At 45.5% G+C, this 15,147-nt stretch overlaps 1 protein-coding gene across 2 annotated transcripts in view; it reads right to left on the bottom strand.

The window, feature by feature from the left end:
• The window catches only part of Cdm (importin-13-like protein cdm), a 79,570-nt gene that overhangs the window by 3,199 nt on the left and 61,224 nt on the right, over positions 1-15,147 (bottom strand). For both annotated transcript variants that reach the window (XM_077693784.1, XM_077693783.1), the window contains exons 14-20: positions 11,077-11,178; positions 10,140-10,275; positions 9,520-9,572; positions 8,002-8,068; positions 4,582-4,640; positions 2,518-2,607; positions 1,115-1,302 (exon numbers count right to left, since the gene is read on the bottom strand). In XM_077693784.1, the coding sequence (XP_077549910.1) occupies positions 1,115-1,302; positions 2,518-2,607; positions 4,582-4,640; positions 8,002-8,068; positions 9,520-9,572; positions 10,140-10,275; positions 11,077-11,178 (695 nt within the window). The remainder of the gene's footprint in view (positions 1-1,114; positions 1,303-2,517; positions 2,608-4,581; positions 4,641-8,001; positions 8,069-9,519; positions 9,573-10,139; positions 10,276-11,076; positions 11,179-15,147) is intronic.

Genomic DNA, 15,147 nt, shown 5'->3' with positions numbered 1-15,147 from the left:
GTTTAGATTTGTCTTCAGTGCAGGGGGTTCAAACATGCACAAGTACTGGATGGTCTCTTTTTTCTTGTCTGTTAAAGCAGTTCTGAGCAGCTCCAAGCAGCTCCGTATTTTATTTGCCCATAGAACACCTATGGTGGGAGCAGTTTTGGGCTGCTTGGAGCTGCTCAGAGGTGCTCTGAGCAGGCAAAAAAACTGTAAGCAGTCTCAGAACTGCTGTTTTTGTTACACTGACCATCCTAGTGATGCAGTGATATGTTCATTTGTGAACGGCTGCATCAAAAGAACACCAGAGAGCGTTGTCAGGCGTTTCTTGCGTGTTGTCACCGTCTTGTCCAAAAGTTAATCTGTGAAATGGTGACTGCTAAAATCCAGAAACACACATTTAGTCCCTGAAAAGGCTACACATGTTTCTGACCAGACCCTGTTGCCAACAGCACACCCCTTTGTTTGCTGGCTTGGAGTAAATGATATAGATGCAATGAATGTGCGAGACATCCACACAAAAATGAAAACAACAAAAACTACGGCAATGTGCGCACACGACTGACTGACTGACAAAAAGTGTTCCAACCATCGTTGCGCGAAAAAACTGTCACATCCATATTCAAGTCTAGTTCGGACTTGCGCACCGATTGTGCGGCGATTTCACACGAAAATTCTCTCGGTACTTTCTGTGCCCATGATGACAAAGTAACAAAGCCCGAGTACCCATCCGACTCGGTAGTCCAGCACATCATTCTATCTTCACCATGAGTGATAACTGTATACCTTTATATTGCCTGAGCCTTTTCGACAACAAAGCCCATTCTGTTGCCAAAGTGCTCGGGCCTTTTTACAACAAGGGGTGTTGTACCCAAACCCACAAATGTGTCTGTGGACAACACTACGTGGCCAGTCTGGATCAGTAGTTACGGTTCAGGATTAACTAAGCACAGAAGATGACCTAGTTTTCAGACGTAACCCCATCCCAAGTGACACAACCAAGAACATTCCTGCCACCCCGTTGACCAGTTTCCAATATTACGGCAACGATAGAAGAAAAGGAGGAGGAAGATGTAAGGTTATCGCATGAGCACAAACTGCATGCATTAGTTCGCAACGGAAGTGCTCTCACCGAAGCAGCAGGCGGAAGTAGCGTCCCTTCTCTGCCTCGCTGAGTCGGGGGCTCGGGAATCCTGGCCGCATGAGCAGCTGGCTCACGCATGCACTGCTGGCCTGCATGTGCTGCTTGGTCAGCGCCAGGATCACGTCCGCCATGAACTCCACCGCCGACCGCGGTGACCCCCCGTCACCAGCCACCACCTGAGAAGAGAGGCCATTGATCGATGGTGGGGTTTAACCCACTGAAGCTACGCCTGGGATATGAGGTGCGCCGTAGTGGAGGGCTCCGGATTAACTTTGACCACCTGGGGATCTTTAACGGGGCCCTGCAGACAAAGCATAAGTTTGGTTCATTTGTAAGATTGCCTCGTTAGAGTCATGCTGACACCACATTTAACGTAAACTTCGCTCAAATAAGCTGTACAATCAGGAAAAAAGGGAATGGCCACGCGACCCACTAGCTCATTTCCCGCAACAGATCCTACGATGTCATATGTGCCCTGCTGTGCGATTGGCTAAGGCCGTCAAAAGCAAACGCAAATTAGGCAGGGATCACAAGCTTGCCGAAGGAGCTATAAGCACTCAAATGTAGGGCACATTCTCTGTATAGCACTAAGAGTGGTGGGGTAAACAGTGGAAGTTACGAACGAACACGTAAATACTGAAGCAGTTAGTGCGACACTTTGCCAACTGACACTGCTAACACAGCCGTCAGAAGCTCTGGACTTGTGTGAAACAACATTTACCTACCAACACAAGTGGCACAGTCGCTTACGTGACCATGTTTGTCGAGTCATAGCGCAAGTTTTAGGAAACGATTAGTATGAACCGTGATAAAAATATGGCAGGTGTAGAAATCCGGCCAGAAGCAGAATGCGAACACTAGCACTTCAGCAGTCTTTCAGCACCATCTATGAAAGTGCGCGATAAACAAGAAAATCAAACAGCCGCCTGTGAGATGGTAGGATCCGTGGTCAGTAGGCTATGTTTAGTTTTAAGGCCCCGCTCTTAATACGTCATTGTCGACATCACCAAAACACGCGATTAGGGGAATTGAAATTTGACTTAAAATATGTAATTTATCAGTGAATAAAGCATTGTTTGCTGCCGAACAAGCGCTTTGGGCCCTATAAAATACCGAATCTTTCAGATAAGACCAACTTGTATTTTGTCTGCATGACGCCTTTAACGTGCGCTGGAAGTATCGATGCACGGGTGTTTTCGCTTTTCTCCTCCATCAGGAAAGAAGATACTGCGGCTGGGATTGAACCCCCGTCCTTGGGCTCAGCAGCACGCCTGAATTACTCAGCCACCGTGGCGGGTAGGGTTAGGGTGGACACACGGTGAACAAGCACACCACACCAGAGGCATCAACTCTGGCTGCCGTCACAGAGAAGAGTTCCCAGTCCCACTCACCACAAGGCACTGCTCCCAGAGCGCGAGGCGGTGAGAATTGACAACCCCTTCCATGCCACTGTGCTGCTGGCTCTGATTGATCACTTCGGCCTGCAGAAGACGAGGAAAACGCGAGTCACGTCACGCTATGTGCCAAAGCTGACCAGGCTTGTCTTCTTACTTACTAAGAACTATCCGTCTCTCTGAGCACTGAACTCGGAAGAAAAAAAATTACATCAAATTCAACTGACCACAATATAAAACATGAGGCACATAGGAGGCAAAATTTTACGCGGAGATAGTGGTGCTTTGGAGCAAGAAATGATTAAACTAGTTATAAATCACCTCTTGCTTCTTTTCCAGAGTTGCCTCTCGACAACACATACAACTTGAACAACGTAAACAATTAGAAGCTAGTCTATTCGGCTCATTTATAGCTACTTCGTTGAAGCAAGCAACCAAACCTACAGTTCAGCAGCCAATCATACATAAGGGTATACTTTGCAAATGTGCACGCAGCTAGTTAAACCCATTTTTGCATGGCTGTGTGGCAAGGTTATCCTCTGCTCAGTTTTTGACCAGCACGACCAGTTTTTCATACAGCAAGCAAGTTGCCGGTGCGCACTTAATGTCATTGGCCGTTTTGTTACCTTCGTACCACGATCATTCATTTTCTTTTTTTTTTGTTGCGTTTTATAACCGTCAATTTAGCATGATACGATGATACATATGCGCCGACAAGCTGCACGAAGACATGCGAGCAGAGAAAAAACACGGGCGAGTGTGCTGGGGGACCAATGGGAGGAACAAAGGGAGCTTTTAATGGACAAAGTATGTCTGGTTACGTTTCAGTGCAGCACATTCAGAGCAATAACCAAAATCTCAAACCACTTTTAGTACACACGTCATGTTGATTTCTCTCTAGGAAGACGTTACAATAATTAGAATTACATGTCGAAAATCATGACGTCTTTTTGTCAACAAAAATTCAACCATATATCTACCATGACCCTCCCCCTCCCACCTCAAAGGGCCAGTTTTCATTTCGGGGACAGGTGGCGACCCTACTGTGTGGTAGTACTCAAATGCTTTTACCTACTAATACCCGTGCTACACGAGCGTTCCGAAGGCCTTCGAGTCGAATGCCATTTCACTCAAATGACACCTTTGAGCTGCTACACGACGTTTTTCAAAGGCATTTGGTTAAAATGGCATTTGAGTCAAAGGAGCACGACAACTGACCTTTGAGGGTCTCGAAGGTCTTTGAAATACGAACGGTATACCCTCGGGCTCAGTTTCTGCAAGCCGTAATAACAAAAACAATTATCTACGAGCAAAACAGTGTGTTTGAAGTGCAAGATCTCCATAAGTTTTTCACTTGTTCACTTGTTTTCGTTCTCCGTCACTCGCTCTACGATTACGGGGTAACTTGGTACTCTCAACACTGGCGGTGCGAAAAAAGACAAAAAGAAACTGGCTGCCTTGTGCATGTTTTATGCGCGCTTGTAGATAGTTATCAATTTGATCTCTAATAATTGCTTTTTTGCCCGTTTTAACTCTAAAATTACATTTTCGCCAAGAACGAAACATGGCAGCAGTGGCGACACCAAAACATGGCGGGCGAACGCGGAACCTTTCAACTGCCTTTGAGAATGGTCGTGTAGATCGACAGAACTCCTTCCAGTTCGAATGACATTTGAAATTTCGAAGGTCATTCGACTGATATGTCCTTACAAACGCTCGTGTAGCACAGGTATAAGACAAGATCAACAGTTTCCCCCCGTGTTCTGCACAAACTTGCAGCCACGCATTTGCCCTGTTACCTCATTGCAAGAGTAAAAAGCTGTGAAAACCTAACAAAATTACTTGAAACACAAATAAACACATCAACGTTGCATCTGCACATGATTAACAACAGCACTTCTTGCTTTCAACTGGGTATTTTAGGGCAGCCACTCAGATCGGCAGTGTTTGGTCAGTGGCATGTGAATGGTCATGACCACCTGGGGATCTTTAACATGCGTCAAAATCTCATACACACAGGCATTTTTGCTTTTCGCCGCTATTGGCACGTTGTACACTTACCAAGAATAAGGCAGCAGCCTTGACTGTGGCCTTTTCAGGGAGCCCAATGGCCACAATACCTGGGAAAGAAGAGAACTTCTACGTGATTTTTTCAACAGTGGCAAGCCGCCAGAAACAGAGAGAGAGAGAGAAAAAAAGTAAACATTAGTAATGGCAACTAAATGACACATGGGAAAAAAATTGTCACAGTACGTTGAGCAGATTGCAATGTGCAACGAGTTTAGCTATGAAGGTATCTTAAGGTGGGACGCGGCTTTCAACTTTGGCAAAATGACAAAAACATCGTTTTTTTGAAACCCACATATTCGGCTTCTATGTTTCCTATTCTATGCGTCTGCAAAGTTTTTCCGCTGAAAAGCGTCGCAAAGTGGCATAAAAAAATACTTTTGTCAGGCGCGGTGACAAACTATCAGCGCAAAAGGGCAAAAAAAAAACGGCAATTTTCGGAGCACTCTATTTCCGAATGCAAAGCACTTCGAAAAAGTTTTCTATCATGTTTCATGAGCCGCTCAGGCTTACAAGCGGAACAGACAGAAAATTTAATAAATAAAAATGTTCTCAAAATATTACCTTGAAATCTTTATGGTGTTATCAAAGAAGCATTTCCAGTTGCTGTGCCAATTTTCCTTAAAATCCACACAGAAATAAAAATTTGATTTTGAAAGCTACGTCCCCCCGTAACGAATCGATAAAAGAGAACACATCAACAGTTGCAACCATCGTTTTGTGCCGAAACTTAACGAAACGTCAATTCACGCTTTGCTGAAGCTGTGCGCGTTTCACGATTAAAGAAATGCAGGCACAACAAAGCATGACAACAAACTGGCAAACTTTAAACGTAACACAGTCATTTCTTCTTTGGGGCTAGGATGCATTTGCCATATGTTCGTTGGTGAATGAAGGCACCTTTCTTCTTCTTCTTTGTCTTAATGAGAGCTTTTTTTTAAAAGGTAAAGCCTCAAACGAACAGACAAACTATTTTTGTCGAGTATATTTTCTCTATCCCAAAATGAAAGGGCATCACTTAAAACACCTTAACCCGAAACGATTTTGCTCATGGCACCCTCGAGCTTTCGAAATCGCAATTTTTAAGTCCACCAGCCCTATGTGTGCCACCAAAAGAATGCTGGCAACCATGACGTGAGCCGCCTATGGTGGCTAGAAGGGGGAGGCGGTGTCAGCGCGCTTGCACTGGTGATGGAAAGCAATTCTTCATTTCATGACATGGCCGCGGTGGTCGAGGTAGCACCTGCTGAAAGCGAAGTGTGGGTAACGAGTGGGGGTTGGCGTTTTGACCAGGCGTGTTTACTTCGTTTGAAATGCGCTTTCCGTTCCGTCGTTTGTTTATTAGTTCGCACCCGTGTTTCTTTGTGCCTTGTAGGCTCAGTTTGCCACTTTTTGAATTTTCTGTCAGTACTGAGAGCAGTAATCCAGGCATAAAACATAAAGCGTCGCCAACGCACTGCTTTGCGTAAAAAAAATTCTCGTTGCCGACCTAAAATTACGAGCGATGCAATCCCTACTATTTATCCCAACATCTACGAGTATTTATCAGAGAAGCCACCCCAGAAAGCGCGTACAGGACGCCTACGGGCGGCTTACTTGCCACGGCGATGCTAATGACGCCCATGCAGACAAAAGCGCTTCCGACAACTCCCGAACCGCGCCTCATATCACAAAATGTGGACCACAAAGCACCTATTTGGCCAAGCATGAAATTGCTAGGCTGACAATGTTGCAGCATTTGCAGTTTGTAGCCCGGATCACCACAGCCTTGCATTCGAAACAGTAAATTTCTTCACTGCAGTCGAGTGCAGTGTTGAAGTGACAGTTTTATTTCAAGCCACACTGGTGAATAACACAGAGGTCACAAACACTGCAATGGCACAAGGGCGGCTTGTGGAAGCGGATCCCTACCTGATTCTGTGCAAAGGATTTGGACGAAAAGGGTGAGTTTGCTGCTAACCCCAAATGGCAAGAAAAGACCTGTGCTGCTACACTTAAAAGTGCTGTATTAGCAGAGTGAATTAGTATCTTTCCCTTCTCAGGAGGAAGTGCTGCTGTGTATGCAAATACACACGCACTTTTAACTCTTCGTACGTGTTTGTAAATACGTTAAAAACTGATCACCGTAGTTGAATACGTAGCAATTTATTTATTTTTTGTCATCGAGATTGAACACTGCAGTACTCAAATGCAAACTTTTTCCATGGCATTTAGAGTTCAGCCGTGCATTTTTTAAAAGAAAATAAAGTGCCTTTGCTGTTATTCGTCCTAGTTGCAGACTTAATCCATTTTTTACTTGCTTTCAGTAAAATGTTTGCAGTCTAAATATGCAAAGGAAAGAGATTCGGTACATCGAAACTGAACAATTTGTTCCTTCTACTAGTAGACGTGAATTGCTGCGGTCACAGATGCAGACCCTTTGAATTTCTGTTTCCAAGCAGTCGTTAGTATGTTTGGCTTGAAAAAAAAAAGTGGTTTTTGTGGTTTGTGTGTTCATGCAAATGGGTATGGTCTGTTTTTTGTACTTTGTCTAAACTAACGTCGAGTACAGAATGGGAAGCGCGGAATAAAACATGGAAGTCAGAAGTGAAAGATGAGCGACGCTTGGGATTGCATAGGTAATGCGTTTCGGAATAGAACGCTTTGAAGTGCTCAGTGAGAGTTGCGAAGTATACGCCACTTCGAGCCACTTGCGTGCTTGGTAAAATTACACTTGCGCGTGCGACAAACTTCTACTGGTTTGCACTTCCGCCGCGCCGAGTCGCAGAGCGGGTGAGCAGCGGGCATCGAACTACTGAAAGCAGCACAACCGTGCGTCAGGCATGAACTGGCGCATCGCTTTTGACCGGCCCTTAGCGCCACCTACCCCTTCTAGCCACCATACTTCTAACTGCGCGCGAGATTAAAAGAGGCGTTCAAAAACTTGCCCCCGGCTAAAACAACGATAACGTGCACCCTTTCCTATTCCTTCATGCACTTTTTGAATCACGATTTGAAATCAAGGAATTGTTTGGACACGTAAGGTAGTGTCCCATTTAGATGCTTCGTGGCGCCACCTTTCAAACTACAGAAAATTTTGCGCAAAATTAAAATTATTTCCGCCCGTTCATTTAGACATCCCTTGTGGTTACCTGAGTATATAAAACGCTGGCTTTCATACGAGCTGGAAGACATACAACCCACAAAAATCAGTTGTCTGTCCCTTTAAGTGCTCGAGGAATTTTTTTATTCTTGTCCTGAAGAGTGGGCACTGCGTGTTAATCATACGAGGAAGAGTTGTAGGGGCTTGACTACCTAGGAATTCATCTTTCACCCCTTTCTTTCAACTTTTCTTTTACGGGCAGCAGCCAAAAGTAAAGATGGAAGAGAGAAATTTCTGCCAAATGAACAGTAGCATCACAAAGTTCAGCTCACCACACTGGAATACCCTCGACAGGTTGGACGCTTCGACTAGGAGCAGACGGGAAGCCTTCCGGGCCACCTGCCACACAACAGAAATTCACACTGAGAACTTTAGTCCACAATGCCACGGCCACTGGAACTGCAAGTAATATTCAAGCACTTGCTAAGCACAAAGGAAAAAATGAATTTACTAGCGTAGATTATTGGCATAAGGTGGCAAGGGCTTTTTGCAATTGCCTAGGCAATGACAACAAATCATAGATGGGTGCCGCCACACAGTACGATTTTTGGCAGCTCCAATCCACGACGACACAAACCGCACGAGCAAGTACCTAAATGGGGCATATCAGAAAGTTAAAAATACAGATTGTCAAGATATGTGCTTGCAAACATATCGAACATTGACGTTAGACCTGTGCAAAGAATTCATTGCTGCCTTGATCCCAATTCGGGACTCCCTGCTTGAAAGACACAAACAAAAGAAAAAAAGATAGAGAAAAAAAGAAAGATATAGAAACGAGTATTTCAGTTTTTATGTTACGGAGAGGATATCGTGAAGAGAATATCATGAATAGGCTGTGCCCTCAATTCTTAATAAACAAGTTTCAGAACAGTACTTCAAAAGAAACAAACCACTCATTCTGTTCTCATGTAAGAACAATACAACTTGCATGTAAGAAAATATTACTATTTTATTGTCTAGTGTCTGTGGCGACATCTATAACAAGTAACCACAAAGGCCTCGTAGGCCAAGCTAGAACGGCTATCACTGCTTACACCTATTTCAGGTAACACAATGCAAGCAGCAAATTACTTTCTGTGCAACCCGCACGAGTAGCCAAGTACAAACAAACAAAATTTACAAACTGTCAGAGAAAGCAGCTTTAAAGGAGTACTGACACGAAATTTTTGTGTTACATTTTTTTCGCTGCTATGCGTGCCTACCAGCCCACTAATCACAGAATGACACATTAGACGGTCGAGCGCAGCGTAAACATTCATTTACGGCGTCATTTATTCATTTCAGTTTCGGCTTCGACAAAACGAACGCCGAGCGGCCGCCATGACCGGAGGTATCAAGTGACGTCACCATTCTTGCCGTACTGCTGCCGCTCTGGATGCGTGCGCGAGCAAGCGCACACTCGCGCCCAGACCAGCCGACGTCTTCACCGTCCCCACGCGCCCGGGGAGCATGACGTCAGTCCCAAAACCATGACGTGTACACACGCCGGAGCAGCGCGCGCCAACCACAGCCAGCGCGTCGGCTTCGTCACGGGAGCCCCAACGTCGGCAGTTTGGGGCAAGTAGCAGATGATGTCATGTCGGCCCGCTCTGGGCTTTCTTGTGCGGGCGAAGATTAAAATGGATTTAAAATACGTTACATCGAACGGTTGCTGTTGAAACTTGCTGGGAGATATCTCCTGATAAAAAGGAAGCATTTTACATAGTTATCCCAGCTTTGAAATTTCGTGTCAGCACTCCTTTAACAGAACACTGAGTAATTAATGCAACCATTTGAGGGGCACTTACATTGCAGAGGAGCTGGTAGAAACTGTCCAAAACGGCCGTGCTCTCGCGGAAGTCTGTGGGCAACACAAAATAAATAAATAATAATAAAAAAAACTAACTCACATCAGGTAAGCCTTACATTAGTCACACAAAGCCAAAGAAGGGCTGAAGTTTAGATTCTGCTGTTTCAATACAGTGCCTGAACTTTAATGTCGGTGGGGGAAAAAAAAAGGCTACCTGCAGAAGTGCTTTTGTATTATACAGTAATTGCACCCAGGGCTTCACAATTAAGGTTCTTTCAGAACAATAGTATTTCAGAACAAAAGACAACGAGGTGTCTTCTTATAGCACGTAAATACAGCACAGTGACCAGTACACCAAACCAGTAAACCTATGACCAGTATGACCAGTATGACTCCTATGACCAGTAAACCAAACAGCCATGTCTCGTTACAGCCTGTTTTCTACTGCCGAAAAACAAGCACAAAACTACTGCGGCATAAATAGCAAATGCTGAAAACAATGGTGCATTAATGCACCTATCGTAGGGTGCCTCACTTCAAACTTTAGCTCAGCAGTCTACCAGTGCCTCTATTTAGCCACTACTAAGAAGGAGAAAAAGAAGCTCGGAAGAGACCCACTGTGGATTGACGTCATAGCTGGCTGGAGCGTCGCGTTGCAGATCCGTCTGAGAGCCGTAGCCGCAGCCGCAGACGGCTGTTCTGACGACGGTGCCAGCATCAGTAGCAGCGGGCGACAGGCATCCAGGATAGTTGCCTGAGAGAAGAGCACGTACATAGTGACTGCCAAGGAAGTCTATTCTATTGAACCTGCCACATACTATTCATATTTGACTGCACAGTAAAACCTTGTCAGTAAGTATGCCCCTAAGGTGTAGGTAGCTATTGGTTAAAAAGTAGTGACGACAGCATTCCTAATTTTTTGTTGCATCTGGTCAAGCCATACTACTGTTCCGTGAGCAGTATTTCTGCCTCCATGTCAGTCACGGCTATAACGAGTTTCCGTAGCACGCATTTAGTTGTTCCGGCACATATAACATTCCTGTGCGCGCACATCTACGGTGCATGTCAGAACACCGTGGTGACCTCACCTAATACACGGCCCTCCGCTACAATGCCCTTTGAGCCTATATGCTTTCAGGGTGTCAAACCCAAAACTGCAACATTTTACAGCTCCTTCAAGTCAGAGATAAAAAAAAAAAAAAAAAAAAAAAAAAAAAAAAAAAAAAAAAAAAGCTCTGCTTCACTCCTAACTAATTCTTGCCAATCCCAACATATCAAACAAGACAAGGAAAACGTGTAATGACTTGTCACTGCGGATAGCTACACCGTCCCATCTTGTGGGCTTTTCTAAGCCCAATACTAAAGCAAATTTGAAGAAGAAGTAAACTTCCCTAGCGTTCAGGAAATCCAAAAGTGTACCGTACATGGCCACTGCACTGGAAAACGGTGATGGCAAGAGGCACACCACTTGTTAGGACTAGTGCAGTGCTAGCAAAGATAAGTGCGCGAACAACGTGGTTTGGAACACAGGGCACCCAACAGAGTTGACACCCACCTGGGGACACGCCTCCTGCAGTTCAATCAGGAGGGACAGCAGCTGCTCCCCGCCAGCAGGGCTCACCGCAATGGCCGCCCGCTTTGCACACTCGCACAGGCCCTGCATCATGGAGAGGCTAGGCCTAATCACCTGGAGCTCGCATACGGTCCCCACTTTGATGGCTTCCCCATCACCATCACCAGCCTATCTACGCCTACTGCAGGGCAAAGGCCTCTCCCGTAGATCTCCAATTACCCCGGTCCTGCGCTAACTGCGACTAGTTTGTCCCTGCAAACTTCTTGATTTCATCTGCCCATCTAACGTTCTGCCGCCCCCTGCCACGCTTGCCTTCTCTATAGGGATCCGCTCTGTTGCCCTTAATGACCAACGGTTGTCTCATCTTCGCATTACATGCCCTGCCCACGCCCATTTCTTCTTCTTAATTTCTACTAATATGCCCTTAACATGCGTTTCTTCCCTGACCCACTCCGCTCTCTTCTTGATCCTTAATGTTACACCTATCGTCTTCCGTTCAATTGCTCACTCAGTCCAGTGGTCCATGTGGTGGAGTGAATTCGGCAGGCATTCTCAGATGATGAATGGCAGCCTACCATTGTCCCTGCAGAAGAAAGTGTATGACAGCTGCATATTGCCGGTACTCACCTAAGGGGCAGAAACTTGGAAGCTCACTAAAAGGGTTTAACTTAACTCTTTCCCTACCGCGCCTATCAAAATTGATCAATTTGATCGATACTTTTGGGAGCTCCTTTTCATAGCGTTCCAGGTGTTTCTCGAACAAGTAAAGCTGTTCGGAGTTAGATCAGAAAATGGCCTTTCAAAATCAGTTTTGTTTTCATTTTTGCAACGGAAACGTGATTCTTGACACGCTTTTGAATCACCTGGGTGTGGAAAAGGGGCGTGGTCATCGCGCGTCACGGCTACCAACGAAAAATGCGTGCAACTCGTAATTACTCTGCACCGGCGCTTGTTTTTTGCTATCAGGGCGTGAATGGGGAACTAGCAAACGATTTTCAATTGTCAGGTTCGCGCTCTGACAGTAATAATCCCAGAAATCGGCTGAAAACGTCAAGCAACGCCTGGTTGCAAAGCTACTTTATGATTTTAGGCAGTTTTATTGCCTTTGCGCACATTTTTCTAAGTACTGTGGTAGTTCTACTTACCCCAGGACCATTCGCAAACAGTTTACAACAGTTTCGGTTTCGTTTCTGCATCGCGAAATTCATATTTAGCGCTACTAGTTACCCAACTTCAAGGCTACCTGCCATGGCGCCTGAAGCGTCCGCGACTGATCCTCGAACAAAGCACGGCACTCCTGATTTCCCCCCACCCTAACCCGATTTCTGCGATAAGAACTTCAGATGCAAGTCAAAAGGTCACACCCAGTCGCCAGATATCTGTTCCGCCGAGGACAGCGCTTCAAACCAGCCTTACACTGCCAGCTGTTCGCCTTCCAGTTTCGTTTCCATGCGCAGGTATATCCGCGTGATTAATGTTGCTGCTTAGTTGAACTGTCTATTCGGACGGAGTCTCTGATAAGTTTTTGTACTGTTTCATTTGAAAAATGTTAGGTGGCACTACAATAGAGGAGGCTCGTTGTGCTGATCTTTTTCATCGCGCAACTGCTACTCGGCCAAAGATCGCAGGGCACGATTCTAGCTCATCGTACCTAATTTTTGCGAGCAAGGTTACAATTGCGAGTAAGAAGATGATAATAAAGCTCAGCTTTATGTTTTCAGAGATAACTGACCGTGAACGACAACAAGTGTCAGCCACGGCGTTTCGTTTTCAACTTCATGCATGTTTTTTTCCGCATTGCGTGCTTGTCCCAAATATTGTGCTCGCTGTAAATGCAAAGTCAGCCATTGACAAGATGTTTTTTTGTTATGTGGGGGCAAACTGGTGCCTCTGATAATGACAAACCGCCAGATTTATTCCAGAAAACCACCTGAAATTACACATTTTGAATTGGAGGTTGGGCTTCACCGCATGACACGAGCACCGTGCATGCCAACATTTTTTTTTATATCTGACAAACTGTTCCGCGCAAGTCAACTCAATCATGCTTATTGTTGCTGAGCACGAGGTCGCGGGTTCGATTCCCGGCTGCGGCGGCCGCTTTTCTGATGGAGGCGAAAAGCAAAAACGTCCGTGTGTACGAGATTTCGGCGCACGTTAAAGATCCCCAGGTGGTCAAAATTAATCCGGAGCCCTCCACTACGGCGCGCCTCATCGCCTGCGTTGCGTCGGCGCGTTAAACCCTACAATCATCAAGTCAACATTTTTTCTAGGGCGTGTTTTTGAAATGTTTCCCTACAAAATGTATATTCTAATTTTTTTCTACTACCGGTGGTTTGATATACACGACTCCTTTTTTATCATTTTTTTCAACAACTTGACAAAAATTTTGGTTTTGATATTTTTTTTTACAACTATGATATATAAAAACCTTTAAAAAACTGGTATTATTGGAAATTCCGTTAAATAATCTGCATTTTGTGCTCCAGCAATTAGTGGCTAACCAATTTTTTAGCAGGAAAAAAAATGTTTTCTTGGACCCCTAAAATTAGTCAATTTTCCGGCGGTAGCAAAAGAGTTAAGGCAGAAACTTGGAGGCTCACTCAAAGGGTTCAACTTAAATTGAGGCTCCCCCATAAACTTACAGTTCTGTAACACACAATTCCCACTTTGATGGCCTCCCTGTACAGTCTGTGTGTTGGCAACACCCCACGCGTTGCCCAGTCAAGCAGTTTGTGGTCCACTTCCCCCCACTCGCACTCCATCCCCAAGTGTACAAACTTGGTGTTGCACAAGCCTATCCCCCTTTTTCCCATGGCTCTGTAGGCTTCCTTACTTTGTCTCCTTTGCCTCCTGCTGCCAAGCAGCTTAAAGGGACACTGAAGTGAATTTGTCAAGCTCCCGTTTTTGCTTGCACTGCGTAGACTGGCTCAAATTAGCACACTTTGCATCGTTTATCCGGTTGACAAATCGGTAATTATTTTACAAAGTGCGAAAGAAGAAAAACTACCATGCGCGGTTTGCTGCGGCCGCACCAACTAAGGCTGTGACGTTGGGAGGAGGGGCGCCGTGATTGGACGATGCCCAAGGTTAGCAATCAAACAAGTTTCGGTTTCGGTTTCGGTTCTGTAAAACATAACCAATGGCGTTGTTGGATGGGCATTCTCAATATCTCAGTAATCATCGTACCGCGCTTCTGCCAGGTTGTCGGCTGTAAAATGCACAAGATAAGCCTCCCAGGACGGCTTGTAGTCGTAGCATTCACTAGCCAAGACCTACGCAGTGCATGAACGCCCTCCGCGTACCCGCAGACGTTCAAATGTCATGCGCTTTTCCCCCATATTTGGAGCTTGCCTCCCTCAGGCCTGTATCGTAAAAAGCGTATTCGCACCAGGCCAAGGGTCTGTTCATTCTGGCATGTGCCCACTGCCTGCAAGCAGTCGGTGCTTGTGGCAACAGCACGCCAACGAGAATTCGCTAGCGCGCCAGTGCCAGCCTGCGCGCGTATTGTGAACTAGTTCTTGTAGCCATGAACGTTGCGGCCCAAAAAAAGGTGAACTCAATATAGAAAACATCGGCGGAAAACAAAAAAGTTAACTTACAAAAAAAAAAAAAAAAAGCACGTACCCGCGGGGATTCGAACTCGTGACTTGCAAAACATTTGCGGCGACATACCTAGCACCCCAGATCACTGAGCCACGGAGCGGGCCGCGAAGGCCTTGCTAATATAGGGTATATATTGTATAACCGGTTTACACTTTTATTTAGTTTTGGCATTTCAAGCAGCTCAGGTGACTATTTGTTGTACTGCGATCGTGCAGTAAGCGTCGCCCGAGTTTCCACAGTAGCTCACGTCTAGCAATCGCATTTCGTAGACGGAAAAGCGTTCGCAGATGCGTAGTCGTGCTGCTGACCGCTGTGCTTGTTCGCCCAGCGCAAAAAAGTGCTTCCCGCGCCCTAGTTTTACGCTGTACGGTAAAAATATCAGTTGATTTTATTTCCTTAGTACCTATATTGACTTCGCTGACTCTTCTCCCGCCTTCAAGAGGCCTT

The sequence above is a fragment of the Haemaphysalis longicornis genome, unplaced genomic scaffold, assembly GCF_048455015.1.
Source record: "Haemaphysalis longicornis isolate Haplotype H1 unplaced genomic scaffold, Haemaphysalis longicornis Haplotype H1 scaffold_12, whole genome shotgun sequence".
NCBI classification, from domain to species: Eukaryota; Metazoa; Arthropoda; class Arachnida; order Ixodida; family Ixodidae; genus Haemaphysalis; species Haemaphysalis longicornis.
This window is presented reverse-complemented; position numbering and strand designations above follow the sequence as displayed.